This window comes from Moschus berezovskii, chromosome 19 (assembly GCF_049115385.1).
Source record: "Moschus berezovskii isolate FMDL1 chromosome 19, NW_MosBer_1.0, whole genome shotgun sequence".
Lineage (NCBI taxonomy): Eukaryota > Metazoa > Chordata > Mammalia > Artiodactyla > Moschidae > Moschus > Moschus berezovskii.
In genome coordinates this window covers 66053782-66073130 of record NC_142478.1, presented here as the reverse complement: position 1 = coordinate 66073130, position 19349 = coordinate 66053782, and the positions used below count along the sequence as shown (strand labels likewise).

At 46.1% G+C, this 19349-nt stretch overlaps 1 protein-coding gene and 1 long non-coding RNA gene across 2 annotated transcripts; one reads left to right on the top strand and one right to left on the bottom strand.

Moving 5' to 3' along the window:
• Window positions 1-489: 489 nt before the first annotated feature.
• DYNLL1 (dynein light chain LC8-type 1) lies at window positions 490-2940 on the bottom strand. Its single transcript, XM_055405111.1, has 3 exons — window positions 2789-2940; window positions 2447-2584; window positions 490-917 (listed from the first exon to the last, which is right to left on the bottom strand). The coding sequence occupies exons 2-3, from the start codon at window positions 2576-2578 to the stop codon at window positions 780-782; spliced, it is 270 nt and encodes an 89-aa protein (XP_055261086.1). The 5' UTR covers window positions 2579-2584; window positions 2789-2940; the 3' UTR covers window positions 490-779.
• A 181-nt stretch (window positions 2941-3121) lies between these two features.
• On the top strand, window positions 3122-15854 carry LOC129542817 (uncharacterized). The gene is made up of 3 exons (XR_008683161.2): window positions 3122-3309; window positions 14182-14370; window positions 15592-15854. It is a non-coding gene; the product is annotated as an uncharacterized LOC129542817 (long non-coding RNA).
• Window positions 15855-19349: the final 3495 nt, after the last annotated feature.

Below are 19349 nucleotides of genomic sequence, written 5' to 3'. Positions count from 1 at the left end.
ACATGGAGGACTGGTGCTCAAAAGCTTTTTAGACCCCCTTTAATCTCTATAGAGTATACTTTGGCCAAAGCAGGGGAGGGTAAATGTCTAGAGCCCAACAAACTTCTCATTAGCCCAACTTTCTCACCAGCTTATTTCCATTTTACAGTCACAGAAAACTTAAAGTTCTATGACACATTCGTCATCTCTTGAAGCCTAAGGCCTAGAACACTCTATAGCAGTTATCACAGAGGAGCACTTGCGGAATGTATTTATCAGGTTAGGAGTAAGAGTTAATCCAGTGGTTTCTCTGCCATGCATTTCTCAACGTGCACTTCTGAGTAGTAGTCTTCCATGCACAAGAGGAGCAGGATGGGCAAGAATGAAACTCAAGAGTGATTAATAGGCTAGTCTGTTACATCCCACAGAAACTTCAAGGAATCACCCCCACCAACCTACCCAAGATCAAGTAATAGGCCATCTTCAATAGATTATTTGAACAAACAGTAATTAACGCACACTTCTCCAACAGATTTATTTCTTTAAAGGAATGGATTTTGAAGAGAAAAAACGGGGCAGAGAGGTATGGAATAGAAAATAAATACAAATGTAAGATGTTTTACTAATTGCTTTATAACCACAAACTAGTACAGAGAATGCCCTGTACAAACACAATAAAGGTTCAAATATGGAGGTGTTCCCTTAAGCAAGGCTGAAGACTTCAGTCTCTGGTATTTGGAATTTAGGCTGCAGTCCTTGTTTTTGGATGGATCACTGGGTGTGTGGCACAGTCCATGCTTTTAACCAGATTTGAACAGGAGAATGGCCACTTGGCCCAGGTAGAAGTAGATGAAGTGTTTGGTTTCATGTGTCACATAACTACCGAAGTTTCTCCCCACGATGCAGTGCCAGGTGGGGTTGTACTTCTTGTCAAACTCCTGGGGGGAGGAGGTGGAGAAAAAACAGAATTTTAGTGCTAAACCTGAGGTCAGAGTTTGCCTCCTAGATAAACAGAGCCTGTAAGAGGAGAAAGGAGGAACTTCAGCATCTGCAAATTCTTAAAATGAAAGAATGTTCCCCAGCTCCAAATCGCCTACATAGTGCATTAATGCAAACATACTTGCAGTCTGAGCTCAACTGGGAATGGGGGCTGGGGAAGTAAGTCAGAAAGGGCAGCCTCTGATAGTGCTTTGTTATGATGGTAATTACACCTTCTAACTTCTATAATATTCAGGGACAGCAGGTGACATCAGTTATAGTTTACCCTCTAGTTTTTATGTCTAAAAGAACTAAGCTATCCTACTGTATGACATGTACCCCCAAATCCAAGAGAATAGTATTTAGCCCAAAATACCGCCATTGTAACTCATTTTAGTATTGCTGAAAACAAAAGGTTTCCAAAAGAACAGAGCCTCAGTGAGCAGCAAAACCACTGGAGATCAAAATTTACCGGACAAGACACTTGACGCTCCACTGTCCCTGTAAAAAGAAAGCTGGAAGCAGAACCTGACAGCCACCTGGGCAAATTTTATCTTTACTGTCAACAGCACTTCTTCCCCCATCTATCCTGATGGTGCCAATTTACCTTACCACCTGGTCCTCAAGGCTAGCAAATTGCACTAACAACTTTTCCCTTTTTTTCCCTCACCCCCAGAAGCTCTAGGAACTAGAATGCCTGTGTGAATTTCATCACTAGGTAGCTCTAGGTAGGGGCCAAAGCTAGTCTTTCTCTATAAAAGTATTACGAGTGTCTGGCCAGTTACGCGAAATTTGGCTACTGATGTACTGTATACAGTGAGAACGTCTTTCAGATTACGGGGAATAACATTCTTATAGACTAGACAAACGCATTGTTGTTGCTGCCTTTGTCAGAAAAGGTATTTATTTCTGTTTCATCTGAAATCTTTCATCTTCTCATTCTCGACTGGAACCCTCCCACGACTTAGGCTGCCAGTTTCCTTCCCTTCTAGAAAACACAGCTCGAGAAGCTGGCAGACCTGTCAGCTTTCTACAGACTGCCTTTTACCAATCCCCCAACCACCACCACCCACTTTCCCTCAACTGCCGACTGACTCCCCACTGGAGGCTGGCAAGATCTCCCTCCGGCCCTGCTGGCAACACCTACGCAGCTCCCCCCTCTCCAACACCCAGATGGATCCTCGGCGCAGCAATCATGCAGAAGGGGGAACCGCTGCTCCCTGATCCTAGAAACCGTTGCTAGGTGGCGCTTTCCCCGTGGAACTGGGTTTTAAAAAAAAAAAAAACTTCGGGCGCTGAGGGGCCGATCTTCAAGAGAAGTGCAAAATTTATTTGCGCCCTTTTCTGGAAACCTCTACACCGCGCCACCTTGCGTGCCCCCAAGGATCTCTGCCAGCGCTCCGGGGACGCATTATCGAGGGGAAGGAAGTTGTGACTCGCCCCAACAGTGCGCAAACTGCCCGAGCCCCCGCCCGCGCCCCGTCCTCACCTTCTTGATATGGGCCGCAATATCCTTCTCTATGTTATACTTTTCCAATGCCTGAGTAGCACACTCCACCGAGTCCTGTTGCATCTCCTCCGACATATCGGCATTCTTGATTACGGCCTTTCGGTCACACATGGTTACCTGAGGGGCGAGGCCGAGGCAAAGGATGAAGAGTTGGGAGTATGGGCTGCAGGCGCAGTTTCCCCGGTCCACTCCGTCAGCCCCACGCCACCCCAGGACGACGCCCCCCACCCCACTTCTCAGGAAGCGCGGGCCGCGCGAACAGAGGCGGGAGAAGTCCTGTGGGGGACGAAGCTAGAGAGCGGAGCCCCCTGAGTTTCTCACCAAAGAGCAGGGGCTGGCCGACTGCAACGGTCTCCTGGGGGAGGGGCTGGCGAAGCTCACACCCGCGTAGAGAGGCGGTCGCTACCGAAGCCGTGGCGCATCTAAGGAGGCCCACGCCAGGCGCCGCCGCCTAGTACCTAAGCCCCGCCCTTCTCCCGTCGACCCCGCCCCCCACCGAGCGTCCCTATTGGCTTGACGCAGCCCTTAGAACTCTCCCATTGGCTCATAGATTCAATGGTTCCCTCAGGATCTTTCTCCTGCATTTTGTTGCAGACCACAATGCACCGCTCTCGGCGTCGGTTACCCCGGCAATGGGCCGCACGAGGTGAGGCCCAAACATCGCGAAGATGGTGCAGGGGCGGGGTGTCGAGGACGTACCCCGGGCTAGAGAGATGCAAAGGGAACTTCCGCCAGGGCCGAGAGAAATTATTACAAAATTTCGGAGATTGTCCCAGGATGCATTCGCGAATAAGGACAGTCTTTGGAAGTTGGGTATCCTACGTGCCCCCTCGCCCACCCAGGTCAGAAAGAACTACCCTTTCGACTGAAGTAGTCAGTCCCTTCACTAAAGGGTTATCTCTTAAGCTGGGAGGGCTTCGTGGGCAAATAATCGGTGCAGTCTCAGAAAAGAAGCCCTAGGGTTTGGTTTAATACTCTACTGTCTCACTGTTGAAATTCTTTTTAATTTTTTTTTAAACAAGGAACGCCACATTTTGATATTGCATTGGGCCATGCAAATTATGCAGCCGGACCGCCTCTGCAATATAGGGGGTGGGGGGTGTCGGAGATGCTCAGGAATGGAAGAGGGCTTCCTTATAAATTAAAGATTATTCCCAAGAGTGGGGTCTCCCGGCTGGGCAATGGTGATCTCCGTTAAGAGGGTGGGGGACCCTCTGGGTGGGTTTGGGAGTGCTGATGTGGGGTGTGACCAGGGTAGAGCTTCTTGCTCTGATGAGGCAGTCTTTCCGGTGTGGGAGTTTCTTGGTGGCGATTTACCTCTAGGACCGTGGTGTTCTAATGAATAAAAAGGCATCCCTCAGAGGTATTTCCTCTGGTTTAGGGAGACTAACCACTAAGTGGTTTAAAAAAAAAAAAACAACAAGGACTTGGGGTGGGGTATTGGAAGCAAGGTCAAGTCTGGCTTTAAATATTTAAATGTTAGCCCTGTCATCTTACTAGCTTTTTGGACCTCGGGGTTTCTAATCTGTAAAGGGATTAAATATAAAAGGAAACCACTACATAGGTATATTGGGAGTATTAAATAAACTAGTGCATTTGAAGTTCTCTGCACATAGCAAGGGGTAGCAAAGAGTCAGACACGACTGAGCGACTTCACTTTTTTTTTTTTTCCTGAATTAGTGAGAGTGGGTAGTCAAGTAGAAATAGGCAGAAATATAAACAGAAAGCTTTTGGTTACAAGGTTAAACTGGTATCTTGTTTATAGGCTTTCCTGGTGGCTCAGACGGAAAAGAATCCACCCGCAATGCGGGAGACCCGGGTTCAGTCCCTGGGATGGGAAGATCCCCTGGAGAAGAGAATGGCTACCCACTCCAGTATTCTTGCCTGGAGAATTCCATGGACAGAGGAGCCTGGCGGGCTACAGTCCATAGGGTCACAAAGAGTCAGACACGACTGAAAGACTAACGCTTCCACACTTTCGTTCAATGCATTTGAAGTACTCTGCACATGGCAAGGGCTGGAAGAATTTTGCCAATAACTGTTCCAAGAGTCATGACAAGGTTTTGAACAACTAACACTTCAATGCCTATAATGTGTTTTTCAATTTCCATAAACAAGTTACCAGTTTAACCATGTAATCAAAAGCTTTCTGTTTATATTTCTGCCTGTTTCTACTTGACCACCCACTCTCATTAATCCAGGAGAAAAAAAAAGCCAAGGGAAGTTGCTCAGTCTTGTTTGACTCTTTGCGACCCCATGAACTGTAGCCTGCCAGGCTCCTCCATCCATTGGGTTTTCCAGGCAAGAATACTGGAATGGGTTGCTGTTTCCTTCTCCAGGGGATCTTCCTGACCCAGGGATCAAACCTGGATCTCTGGCACTGCAGGCAGACTCTTTACCATCTGAACCAGCAGGGAATCCAAAGCCCTTGACAATTTGATCAAAGGCACACAAGAGTCAAAGAGAAACAGGTGGGAATAATCAGAAACTCTGGTAGGACACATGCTTATCAATTAAATTAGGAGGCTTTTCCCAGTTTCAGGTTTCCAATGGTGGGGTTATTTATTTGAGGAGTTAACGTAGTTCTTCCTGGTGTCACTCTTGAAGAAGTTGAATTGGCAACAGGAGTGAGGCTGGGTTAGTGCTTCTACCTGTCTTGGGTGTATGATTCAGAGCTAAGGAATCTCACTATGATGCCAGAGCCTGAATCTCTCTTGGGGGCCTTTACTTTTCATAGATAGAGTTTTACTCCCTGTGATCTATGGTTTGGCCAGCTTCTCCTTGTTTGAACAGAAGGAGCTGAGATTCATTAAAAGGATGAGGTAAAACAGCAGCTGTGTATTGAGTGGTTGCCTCCCACCCAGTGCTTTGCGTTCATTTAGTTGTTCTTCACCACAGCTGTGCCTAGGACCCCTGTGCTCCCATCTCCCTCTTGCCATAACTTCTGCTCATTTAGATTTGAGCAGGAGGAGGCGCAAATGCCTCCTTCCCTAGGGAATCATCTTGCTTACCCTCTACCACCACATTCAGTTACTCTCTACTTTATTATTTATTTCCTCTATGGTACTTGCCCCATTTATTCCTTCAGAATAAATTCACGTGAATTATCTCATGTATTTATTTGCTTGGTTATTATCTATCTGTCCCTGCCTGTCTTGTTCACTCCTACATCTTCAGCATCAAATTCAGCGTCTGCCACATAGCATGCATTGACTTAGATATGCATTGAATTAAACATACCAGGTCTTGGTTCTTCCCTGGTGGTCTAGTGGCCCAGGTTCTATCCCTGGTCAGGGGACTAGATCCCACATACTGCAACTAAAGATTCCAAGTGCCGTAAGTAAGACCCAGCACAGTCAAATAAATAAATAAATATTTTTTTAAGTACCAGGTCTTATTTCCCCATTTTACAGATTAGAAAACTGACTTTCATTAAAAGCTCAAGCTGTTAATTAATGAATAAATTCCAGGTCTGTATGACCCTAAAATCCATTCTCTTAACTTCAATATGACTCTAGAACATTTAGCTAAGGAGCTAAGGAGACTGTGCATTTTTCTTACAGTTTGAAGAAAAAGAGATTGAAATGGGATGATATTAAGGTTTTCTAACAGATAAGAGGATTTGTTCAATAAATGCCTGTAGGTTTTTTCCCATTTATAGCACCTACCTTCCCTAGAATCTCCTGTGTTTTTTGCCCATCTCAACCAGCTCTTGACCCTAATTATGTCCTTTGTAATTGAAGGAAGAGCACTGTCAGACACTCATGCTTTTCTGGCCTGTGTTTAACCCCAAGAGATCTTTTCAGGGTTATTGTTTCTAGGAACCAACTGCCTTTTTCATTCCTTTACCATTTATTTTTGCAAAATCATTTCTCAGGCCTGGTGTGCTGTGATTCATGGGGTCGCGGAGAGTCGGACATGACTGAGCGACTGAACTGAACTGATCTGCTTATAGGATATTTATTGAGGCAGGCAATAAATATCTCCTAGTTGTAAATGAAATGTACTATGCAGGATTTGGATGCTTCAAATATTCACCCAGAGTAAGTTACAGCCCCATCCTCGAGTTTCTGGTTCACAATAACCTAATCTTTCCAACATCATAGGGGGCAAGCAGGTAACACTGAATGAGCTGAGGGAGGAGGCAGAATAGGGAGCGGAGGGGGCTGTGGCAAACAGCAAAACATGTTTAAAGGTGCCAAGCAGGGAATTCCCTGGTGGTCCAGCAGTTAGGACTCTACTTCCACTGCAGGGGGCATGAGTTCAATCTCTGGTCGGGGATCCTGAAAGCGGTGGGGCCAAAAAAACAAAGGTGCCATGTTGCTATTTGGGAATATTGACCCAGTTTTGCTAAATCATCTGATTTTCAAGAGAGACCAGAAATTGGAATTATTTTTATTATAAATACCATCATTTTCAAATATTGGTCACAAATTCATTTCTTAAAACATAGTGCAGGACTTCCCTGGTGGCACAGAGGATAAGAACCCACCTGACAACGCGGGAGACACAGGTACAATACCTGGTCCAGGAAGATCCCATGTACCTCAGAGCAACTAAGCCCATGCACCACAACTGGTGACCCTGCGCTCGAGGGCCCATGAGCCACAACTAATGAGCCTCTGTGCCCCCAGGCTTCAACAGTACCTGAACTGTGAACTTCCAGATGTTCAAGCTGGATTTAGAAAGGGCAGAGGAACCAGAGATCAAATTGCCAACATCTGTTGGATCATAAAAAAAGCAAGAGAGTTCCAGAAAAACATCTATTTCTGCTTTATTGACTACGCCAAAGCCTTTGACTGTGTGGATCACAAAAAACTGTGGAAAATTCTTAAAGAGATGGGAATACCAGACCACCTGACCTGCCTCCTGAGAAATCTGTATGCAGGTCAAGAGCAATAGTTAGAACTGGACATGGAAAAACAGACTAGTTTCAAATCAGGAAAGGAGTACATCAAGGTTGTATATTGTCACCCTGCTTATTTAACTTATATGCAGAGTATATCATGCAAAATGCTGGGCTGGATGAAGCACAAGCTGGAATTACGATTGCCAGGAAAAATATGAATAACCTCAGATACACAGATGATACCACCCTATGGCAGAAATTGAAGAAGAACTAAAGAGCCTCTGATGAAAGTGAAAGAGAAAAGTGAAAAAGTTGGCTTAAAACTCAACATTCAGAAAACTAAGATTATGGCATCTGGTCCCATCACTTCATGACAAATAGATGGTGAAACAATGGAAACAGTGACAGCCTTTATTTTTTGGGGCTCCAAAATCACTGCAGATGGTAACTGAGGCCATGAATTTAAAAGGCGCTTGTTCCTTAGAGGGAAAGTTATGACCAGCCTAGACAGCATATTAAGAAGCAGAGACAGTGCTTTGCCAACACAGATCCACCTATTCAAAGCTATGGTTTCTCCAGAAGTCATGTATGGATGTGAGAGTTGGACTATAAAGAAAGTTGAGTGCCGAAGAATTTATGCTTTTAGCTTTTGAAATGTGGTGCTGGGGAAGACTCTTGAGAGTCCCTTGGACTGCAAGGAGATCAAACCGTTCAATCCTAAAGGAAGTCAATCCTGAATATTCATTGGAAGGACTGATGCTGAAGCTGAAACTCCAATACTTTGGCCACCTGATGGGAAGAAAAGACCCTGATGCTGGGAAAGATTGAAGGCAGGAGGAGGAGACAACAGAGGATGAGATGGTTGAATAGGATCACCAACCCAATGGACATGAGGTTGAGTAAGCTCCGGGACTTGGTGATGGACAGGGAAGCCTGACGTGCTGCAGTCCATGGGGCTGCAAAGAGTCGGACACAAATGAGCAACTGAACTGAACAGCACTGATATATATATATATGTATTTGGTCTTTGTCCAAGGATCCTGGCACAGAACTCTTAAAACCTTTGAAAATATTTTAGTGCTAAGAGCATCATTTGTTACCATGATGAGCCCCTATCAACTGCACTGGAGTTTAGGTAATGTGGTAACTCTTTGTGAGGAAGGAGGCAAGATGCTTTCAGATATACGTATAGTTTCCAATATCTGGATAGCTGGTCACCAGAGGAAAGAAACAACCATGTGATTAGAGAGTTGAAACTTTCAGCCCTGTTTTCCTTCTCATGTCCCCTTCCCCTTCTTACCCATCTCCTGACCTCCTGGGAGGGGAGAGTGGCTGCAGACTGAGTTCAGTTACCAGTGGCCATGCCCATGTACTGAATTCTCCATGTAAACTCCAAAACCATGAAGTGCTATGAGGGTGGTGCTCCCTGAGAGGACATGGGAACTCTGTCCCACCCATCCCCCAATAACCTACCTTATGCATCTCCACCATTTGGCTGTTCCTGGAGTTGTATCTTTTATAATAAATCTGTAATAGTAAGTAGAGTACTTTCCTAAGTTCTGTGAGTCATTCTAGAGAATTATCAAACCTAAGGAGGCGATTGTGGGAACCCAAATTTGTAGTTAGCCGGGCAAAGTGAGGGTAACCTGGGAACACTGTCTGCAGCTGGCATCTGAAATGGGGCCAGTCTTGTGGGACTGTGCCTTTAGCCTGTGGGTCTGCACTAACACTGGGAATCTGTGTCAGAATGGAATTGTTGGACATCTAGTTGTTGTTGGAGAAGTGATGTGGAAAAATAAGTATTTGATGGTATAAAAACAAAGAGGGAATTCCCCGGCGATCCAGTGGTTAGGCTTCACAATTTCACTGCTGAGGGCAGTGGATTCAATCCTGGTCGGGGAACTGGGATCTCACAAGCCCCACAGCACAGCAAAAATAAATAAATAAACATGGTATCAGAAGTGATGTCAGAAAATATGCCACAGAAGAGAAGGGACGAAGGGACCTGCCTGTGATTACACAGTGAGTGAGTTGCTGCTGCTGCTGCTAAGTCACTTCAGTCGTGTCCGACTCTGTGTGACCCCATAGACGGAAGCCCACCAGGCTCCCCCGTCCCTGGGATTCTCCAGGCAAGAACACTGGAGTGGGCTGCCATTTCCTTCTCCAGTGTGTGAAAGTGAAAAGTGAAAGTGAAGTCGCTCAGTCGTGTCCGACCCTTAGCGACCCCACAGACTGCAGCCTACCAGGCTCCTCCATCCATGGGATTTTCTAGGCAAGAGTACTGGAGTGGCTTGCCATTGCCTTCTCTGAGTGAGTGAGTTACGGAACCAGATTTTGAAGATCCTGATCTATCTCTGAACCTAGTGCTGTTTCCATTACATCACACAGGTTGGCTTTATTTACCCTCAGGTGCTGGAGATTTCACACTTTCTGGAAATGAATGGAGTGTGGCCTATGCTGACTACTTGGCATAGGATGTTTGCTGAATATATGCTGAATAAATGAGTGCGTGCAGCACCAAAATGCCTGCATTCAGAGCTACATGAAGACAGTATCTGATGTAGTTTTGATTGGCAGCAGGGAGGGTTCAGCTCATTGCGGGTTTGGGGGTGGGGTTCCATGAGAAGGCAGGAAAGTGGAGACTGAACAGCATTTTTGGTTTATCAGCACCATATCATCAGATGTAGAGAGCCCAGGAATAGATCATTTCCACAGTCCTCTGGAAGTTCAGATGATGCTACAGTAAACCCACTATGATTCCACCAAGCAGAAACTCCTGAGCCATATCCTAAATCATGATTTTCACCCTCATGATTTTTACCACACCTGCACCCTACTTCTGTTGTTATTGCTTCAACAATTTTCTTTAATTAAACCCCCTATTTTTAATAAGCGTATTATTAAAAGATAAATCTGGATCATTCCATAAATGGAAAACTAGTTTCATTCATCATAAATAAAAGATAACTATAAAATATAAGTAACATTAAAATATAAAATGTTGGACTTCCCTGGTGATCCAGTGATGAAGAATCACCTATCAGTGCAGGGGACATAGACTCGATCCCTGGTCCAGGAAGATTCTAGAAGCTGTGGAGCAACTACACCCATGGGCCACAACTACTGAAGCCCACGTGCCCTAGAACCAGTGTTCCACAAGAAGAGAAGCCACCACAATGAGAAGCCCATGTACCACAGCTAGAGAGTGGCCCCTACTCACCACAACTGGAGAAACCCTACGTGCAGCAACGAAGACACAGTGCAGCCAAAGGTTAATTAATTAAATTTGAAAAGAATATAAGAGGTTTTGTCCTCATAGTGCTGAACTTACCTGGGACCCCACTAGTGATATGTATCCCACACTTGGGCAATACTGCCCTAGAGGAGAGTTCGTAAGGCGGGGCGGGTCCATGTATGGATTGCAGAGGTCTCACAAGTCCCCAGGAATTATGCACAAGATCTGTGTTGTGCTCACAAGCATTTTTCCAGGAAGAGTATCTATACCTTCCATCAGAGGCACAAAAGGATTCAGAACCCAAGGAGGATAAAGAACAATTGCTCTCCTATAACCTCTACTCCTGGAATGAATGCAAGATTCTCTCACCATGTCCTACTGAATCGAACCATCTGGGATTCCATAGCATTACATACCTGGGCAACTCACTCTGTTCCACTCCTAGCTGCTAAATTTTCTTGAGAACCCTTCTGAGCCTGAAAACATGCATTTTCTACTCTTACTACCGGAAATCATATTTAGAGGGAGGCAAAACTGAGAGCATAGGCTTCGGAATCAGACATACCTGGGAAAAACCTAAGTTGTGTGTCCTCCTATGAGTTAGTTAGCCTCTCAGAGGTATAGTTTCCTGATTTTTTTAAAAGAATATTTATTTGGCTGTGCTGGGTCTTAGTCTTGACATGTGGGATCTAGTTCCTTGACCAGGGATCTAACCCAGGCCCTTTGCATTGGGAGCAATGAAGTCTCAGCCACTGGACCACCAGGGAATTCCTTGATTTTTAAATGGAGATAATACTTTCATTGGAGAAGGAAATGGAAACCCACTCCAGTATTCTTGCCTAGAGAATCCCCATGGACAGGGAAGCCTGGTGGGCAACAGTCCATAGGGTCACAAAGAGTCGAACATGGCTGAAGTGACTTAGCAATACCTTCATTGTAGGGTGGTGGCAAGGATTATATTAAAGAATACATCTTAAAGACCTAGCCAAAGGACTTCCCTGGTAGTCCAGTGGTTAAAATCCTGAGCTCCCCAATGCAAGGGGCCCAGGTTCCATCCCTGGTCAAGAAACTATATCCCACATGCTGCAGCAAAGATCCTGCTTGCCACAACTAAGACTCAGCACAGCCAAAAAAAAGACCTAGCCAACACCAAAAGATGGGAGCTACTGCTGACTTAGACCTTGTTATGCGCCAAGAATCTAGGACACATTATCTCCTTGACTTCTCACAACTCTATGAGGTAGATGTCAAGAGCTGTTGGTCTCTGCCTTACACAGATGAGGAAAATGAGGTTCAGAGAGGTGAAGTCCCTTGCCTAAAGTCACACTAGAAAATGACAGGGCTGGGATTTGAGCCCTGCTCTATTTGAATCCACAGTCCCACATAGTAGATGGAGCCTCTGAGCTGCCCCCACCCCCCCTACTCAAGACAAATGGAGCCTGTGAGTGTCCTTGGAAATTCTCAGCATCTCTGGCTCTTGGCAAGAGCTCCCTAAATATATGTTGGATGGATGGAAGAAAGAATAACTCAAATTAATTCAGCATTGTTTCCAAACTTGACCCTAGATTGGTCCTTGACTGTCTTGCTCTGCTCTGAACAAATTTCATTTGTACTTTAGTCCCCAGACTTTCCCAGGGCCCTCGGAAAGCCCTTTGGAATTGTTCACAAGTACACTGAGGGGTTTCTTGCAGAGACTGGAGCTCAACCCTCCCAAAATAGGAGACACGAAACCACAACCTGCTCCACCTCCACCCAGTCACTGGCCCAGGACCACACTGTCTCCAGCCCTGTCCAGCAATCACTTTTCAAGATCTTCTGGGATGAGTTCTGTCACCAACCTAGCAGCTCTAGCACTCCCTTATCTGAAAGGAAGTGTGAGGAATATGACCTTGTAGTCCCCAGAGTTGATTTAAGAACCCCTTTTCAGAAAGGAGGGGCTCTGTGGGAGAGTGTGCAAGGCCTTAGGTCTCAATCTAGAACCTTTCTCCCTATGAAGAAGGGCTGGCATTACCCTGGTGCTGGCAGGGGAACTGAGTTTTGCAGCCAAGTACTGTACTGCAGTGCAGAGACAGTGAGGCCAGGCAGACCTCAGGGACAACTCAGGGAACAAAACACCTCCCTCTGGCCCATAGCCAAGCCTCGCCTGAATGGGCAGATACCTCCAAGGCCTGATTGCTCAGCCTCCTGTACATGGGGGCAGCAGATAAATTTAGGCACATCCAGAGAGGCCTAGTCAGTAAGCAGCTCTCAGTCAATAAGCAGAACAACCTAGAGGAGAGGCTAAAAGTGCAGACTTTGAAGACAGGCAGAATTGAGTGTGCATCCTTACCCTGTCCCTACTAAGATGTCTGACCTTGTGTAAGTGACTCTACCTCTCTGAGCCTCAGTTTCCTCATCTGTGAAATGGGGATTATAATAGTCCTTGTTTCTCAAGGACTATGTGGAGATTGAGATGGTACACATAAAGCAGGTGATTTAGAGAATCTCATGGTGGTCGGATGGCTAAGACTCCATGCTCCCAATACAGGGCCCCCAGGTTCAATCCCTGGTCAGAGAGCTAGATCCCACATGCCGCAACTAAGAGTTTGCATGCCATCATCAAAAATCCTGCATATTGCAACTAAAGATCCTGAGTGCCACAACTAAGATCTGGTACAGTCAAATAATGTTTTTAAAAATAAAAAATAAGTGGTAAAGAACTTGGCAGGGCTTCCTTGGGGGCTCAGAGATAAAAGGATCCACCTGCCAATGCTAGAGACATGGGTTTGATCCCTGGGTCAGGAAGATCCTCTGGAGCAGGAAATGGCAAGCCACTCCAGTATTCTTGCCTGGAAAATTCCATGGACAGAGGAGCTTGGCGGGCTACAGTCCATGGGGCTGCAAAGAGTTGGATACAACTTAGCAACTAAAATAACCACCACCACAACAAAGGTCAACGATGCTAGCTATCAATCATCATTAATGGTACCCGAAACCAGGATTCTTTACTTCAGTGCCAACATTTTGGACTAGAAAGTTTTTTGTTATGGGGGCGCTGTTCTGGGCGTTGAAGGATATTTAACAGCATCATATCCCTAGCCTCTGCCCACTGGAAGTCAATTGCACTCACTCCCGGTTGTTAGCCAAAAATGTCTGCAGACAGGAAATTTTCTGGCAATCCAGTGGTTAGGACTCTGCGCTCTCCCTGCCAAGGGTATCAGTTCAACCCTGGTTGGGAAACTAAGAGCCCACGACCAAGAAAAACCAGTCTGCAGTGTCAAATGTCCCCTGGAGAGTAAAATTGCCCACCCCCACCCCAGTGGAGAAGCAGTGCCCTACATAATCTAGGATGAGTGTGAATGCCTCAGATCCCTCAATTCAGAGCCCTGAGTAAGGACCCCAGGGCAGGCAGGCAGGCCTACTTACAAAGGGATGGAATGTCTGCCAATTACAGAGCAAGTTCCCTCCTGCACAGACCAAGGCAGGACCTGACTCTGCATATGAGCCGCCTCTGACTCATGAGGTGACCTTACTGTCACTCTTTAATTATCTGCAAAGTAGCCCCAAGTAAAATCTCAGTTATTCTAGGGCTCCAGACAATGGGACAGGTAGTAGGTATCTGACTTCTGGCATCTACATTCTTCTTCACAGACTGGGAGAAAACCTGGCTTCCCCAGAACTCAAGAGTTCATTCAGACCTTCATTCACTGTTGTGGTCCATGCACGTGTTGAAAAAGAACTTCCAGACTCGAGGAAGAATGAAAAGGAGAATAAAGTTTATATGTTGCTGTCAGCACAGAGAACCGACTTCCTGACAGTCAGGGAGAGTCAAGACTGAAAGTGAGTCCTTGGTCTGTTTCTATAGCCAGGGGGGACAAGGAGCTGGGTAGGGGTCTTGAGAATCATTTGCTGATTGGATAAGGGCTTCCTAGATGGCGCTAGTGGTAAAGAGTCTGCCCACCAATGCAGAAGACATAAGAGATGTGGGGAAGATCCCTGGGCAGGGAAGATCCCCTGGAAAGGGCATGGCCACCCACTCCAGTACTTTTGCCTGGAGAATCCCATGGATAGAGGAGTCTGGCGGGCTACAGTCCGTAGAGTCGCAAAGAGTCGGACACGACTGAAGTGACTTAGCACACACGCACAAATACTGGGGGAGAGAAAAAGGCAAATACCTTCTCCTTATATGGGGTGGGAGGGGAGACCGGACATACTACTCAGGAGGGCTCAAAAATTCCGCAATGGTTACAGCATGGCAGGAAGGGTGATAAGGGTCTGGTTTTTTCTGTTTCTGCATTCCAAGAGCCTTCTCCTTCACCATGTTGCTTTATCCTTGGGGCATCACATTCATGACTGCTGACAGAGAACCAGGTCCAGTGGCTAAGATCAATGCTCCCAAAGCAGGGGGCCCAAGTGATCGAGTCAGGAAACTGGATCCCACACACAACTAAAGATCTCGCATGCTGCAATGAAGACTGAAGATCCCTCATGTTGCAACTAAGACCTGGAACGGCCAAATAAATACTTTTTTTTTTTAATCAGTAGGGACTTCCCTACAGGTGCAGTGACTGAGACTCCATGCTCCCAATGCAGGGGGACCCAGGTTCGATCCCTGGTCAGGGAACTAGATCCCACATACTACAACGAAAGATCCAACATGCCACAATTTTTACGAAGTCCAAGCTTCCTCGGCTCGCCACATGTAAGCTACAGTTATTTACTCGACTGTAGGCTGCCAGACTCCTCTGTCCATTGGATTCTCCAAGCAAGAATGCTGGAGTGGGTTGTTGTGCCCTCCTCCAGGGGGTCTTCCCTGACCCAGGGATTTGAATCTGTGCCTCCGGAGGCTCCTGCATTGCAGGTGGATTCTTTACTGCTGAGCCACCAGGGAAACCCTACAGAACTAGAGAGAGAAACAATGAGAAACTAAAGTCAAAACGCGGAATAGAGAGGGAGAGGCATAAAGGAAGTAAAGAAAAAAGAGTCTTTAGTCTTGCAAAATATCTCTGGGAAGGCCCAGCCTTTGGAATGGGTATGTTAATCTCTTCTTTTTATTTGCAGCCATTTACTGGTGGGCAGGGTCAGATAATCTCTCTCTGAGCTGAACCGAGGAACCTAAGTTTAACAGTCTGGCGGAGAAGCAGCATCCTTTGAGGCAACCGCAATGAAAAGCAAGTCAAAGAAACGGTTCTAACATGGAGTCGGAATTGGTCCTTCTCTGCAACACAACTAAGACCCAGCTCAGCCAAATAAATAAGTAATAAATAGAAAGAAATATGTATTTTTATTCGTCCGTTTCCTAGATCACAGCTCCCAAACCCGTGGAATTTTCTGAGCAACAAGAACATTATAACATCTTTTGTTATAATATTTGGTCTCTTGTCCTCAGTTCCTGAAATCATTTCAGAGCCATAAAGGTACAGTGAGTGTCCTGTTATTCATAATAAGCTCCTTTCCACTACAAATGGGTTTCTGCTAATGAGCTGTCTTTCGGAAACCACCTAAGGTGGGAGGCTGGTTGTCCGTGGAGCCAACCATGGGATTAAAGGCTTGGAAATTTCAGTCCCATCCCTGGCCCCCAAGGGGGTAAGAGGGGCTGGAGTTTGAGTTCAGATTCCAATGACTAATGATTTAATTGGGCTTTCCTGGTAGCTCCGTAGTAAAGAATCTGCCTTCCAATGTAGGACACCTGGGTTTGATCCCTGGGTTGAGAGGATCCCCTAGAGAAGGAAATGGCTACCTACTTCAGTATTCTTGCCTGGGAAACCCCATGGACAGAGAAGACTGGCAAGCTAAAGTCCATGGGGTCACAAAACAGTAGGACACGATTTCACGACTAAACAACGATTTAATCAATCGTGCCTGTGTAATAAAGCATCCGTAAAGCCCCAAAAGGATGGGGTTCAGAGAGCTTCCAGGTTGGTGAACACGTGGAGGTTTGGCAGGGCAGTGTGCTGAAGAGGACATGGAAGCCCCCCACCCTTCCACCATACCTTGTGTCTCTCCCATCTGGCTGTTTCTGACTTACATCTTTTCAAAATAAACCAGTGATTTAGTAGGTAAATTGTTTCTCTGAGTTCTGTGAACTGCTGCAGCAAATTAATTGAACTCAGAGAGGGAGCTGTGGGTACCTCTGACTTACAGTCAATTGGTCAAAAGTATAGGTAACAACCCAGGCTTGCAACTGGTTTCTAAAGTGGGGCTGAGGGGTAGTCTCATATAACTGAACACTGGACAGTGGAATCTGATGTCATCTCCAGGTGGATGGTGTCAGGATTGAGCTGAATTCTAGGACATCAGCTTGTGTCCAGAGAATTGCTTGTTGGTGTGAGGGAGACTCCCACTCCCCACACACATCGTAACTGGTGACCAGAACCCTATTAGGGATGCACAAGAGAACCAAACAGGCAAAACCCCTTCTTCATGGAACTTATATTCTAGCAAGTGAGTAAAGATAATAAACAAGCAAAAATATGTCTGACTCTGATAAGTGCAATGGATAAAAAAAATAGAATAAGAGAACCAAAGGGGACAGAGTGAGGGATCTTGTCTTAAATAGAGGTTTCCAGGCAGGGCTCTCTGAGAAGGTGCCATCTGAGCCAAGACTTGATGACCTGACTATTGGGTAGAGGATAGAGTGTGCAGAAGCCAGAGGGAGCAGAGAGGCCAGGACAGGTCCCTGCAATAGTCCAGGTGAGAGGTGATGGTGGCTTGGACCAGGACAGATGCAGCAGAGGTAGGATGAGAGGTGGCTGGATACCGGATATATTCTGGAGGTGGAGCTGAAAGATTTGCTGATTGATTAAATGCAGGGTGCGGAGAAGGCAATGGCAACCCACTCCAGTACTCTTGCCTGAAAAATCCCATGGACGGAGGAGCCTGGTGGGCTGCAGTTCATGGGGTCGCTAGGAGTTGGACACAACTGAGCAGCTTCATTTTCACTTTTCAGTTTCATGCATTGGAGAAGGAAATGGCAACCCACTCCACTGTTCTTGCCTGGAGAATCCCAGGGACGGGGGAGCCTGGTGGGCTGCCGTCTATGGGGTCGCACAGAGTCGGACACGACTGAAGCGACTTAGCAGCAGTAGCAGCAGTAAATGCAGGGTAAGGGAAAGAGAGGAGTCAAGCATGACTCCAAGACTTGTGATCTGAACAGTGAGAAGAATGGATTGAGATGGGGAAGGCTGGCCAAAAGAGAAACAAAAAGTTGTTTTGGCTATATTAGTTTAAGATGCCAATTAGAATTTCAAGTGGAGATGTCAAATATGCAGTTGGATATATGTGTTCTGGGAAGAGGTCCAGGCTAGAGCTATCATTTGGGGAGTCATCAGATTATAGATGACATTTAAAGCCATGGGACTTGATGAGATCACCACCAGTGGGAGGAACATGTGTAGATAGAAGAGGAAAGGCTTATCCAGGTAGCAATATCCTCTGAGCTTTCACTGTAGGCCAGGCCCCAAGCTAGGTGTGAGGTACGGAGATATAAATCCCTCCGCACCTGCCCAAGAGAAGCTCCATTACTTATTTAATTTTTCCTGCCTAAGTGCTTTGGCCGATTAAGAGGATAAACATTGAGAATTCCTTCCCTGTGTCTTAAGTCACTTGCTCATTTTTTCGAGAGATATTTATTGAACACCTACTTGGTACAAGGCCCCCAGCTAGGCAGGAGGGACATGAGAGGGAGCAACTCAGACCTGGCTCCTGTTCTTCATGGAGTTTATATTTTGTGTGTAGAGGAATTGGACAATGAATGAGATGTACATGGTATTTTGTTATAGCTGCCCAAACAGACTAAGACACTTCAATCCAGTCACTTTTCAGTCCATCCCCCCAAACCAGCTTATCAAGGTTATCAAAGTGACCACCATGCTGCTAAATCCAATGACCAGTTCTCAGCATCCTTCATTGATGTACTTGTCACCATCACCATTGCTCTCCTCTCTGAAGCTCATTCTTTCCTTGGCTTCCAGCATCCCTAGAAGAGTTTCCCTCCTGTCTCACTGGTTGTTCCTTCTCAGCTTCATCTACCTACTCCAGCTCTTCTTCCTGACCTCTAAAGGATGAAGTGTCCTGGGCCTCAGGCTTTGGACCACTTCACATAGTTTCCATTTTCAAGTCTTTGAGTACCACCTCTATACTCATGACTCTTATCTTAGTCCATTCAGCATGCTGTCACAGAGTATCATAGACCAAGTGGCTTATAAACAATAGACATTTATTTCTCACAGTTCTGGAGACTGGACGTCCAAGATCAAGGTGCCAGCATGGGCAGCTTCTGGTGAGGACCCACTTCCTGGTTCACAGATGACCATCTTCTTTCTGTGTCCTCACATGGTGGAGTGGGTGAGGGAGATTTATGAGGCTTCCTCCATAAGGGTCCCAATCCTATTCATGACCTAATTATCTCCCCCAAAGCCTCACCTCCTAATACTATCACATTGGGGGTTAGGTTCCAACATATGAATTTTGGGAGATACATAGTCTATGTGTGTTAGTCGCTTCCCTGGTGGTTCAGATGGTAAAGAATCTGCCTGCAATGCAGGAGACCCTAGTTCAATCCCTGGTTTGAGAAGATCCTCTGGAGAAGGGAATGGCAACCCATTCCAGTATTCTTGCCTAGGAAATCCCATGGACAGAGGAGCCTGGTAGGTTCCAACATATGAATTGGGGGGGGGGATACATAAATATCTATAGGAACCCCAAATTTGTAGTTGCCAGGAAGAAGTATGGGTAGACTAGCATACTGAACTGAGGGTAATTCTTGGGGGACTAAGCCCTTAACCTGGGGTAGGGGAGGTCTGCAGTAACTCTGGGTA

Bases quoted from the DNA above. Each gene is read 5' to 3' on its own strand.
- DYNLL1 (XM_055405111.1), bottom strand. From the start codon at position 2,578: ATGTGTGACCGAAAGGCCGTAATCAAGAATGCCGATATGTCGGAGGAG. The intron at 918-2,446 runs GTGAGGACGGGG...TCCTCCCCCCAG, and splicing joins TTGCGGCCCATATCAAGAAG to GAGTTTGACAAGAAGTACAA.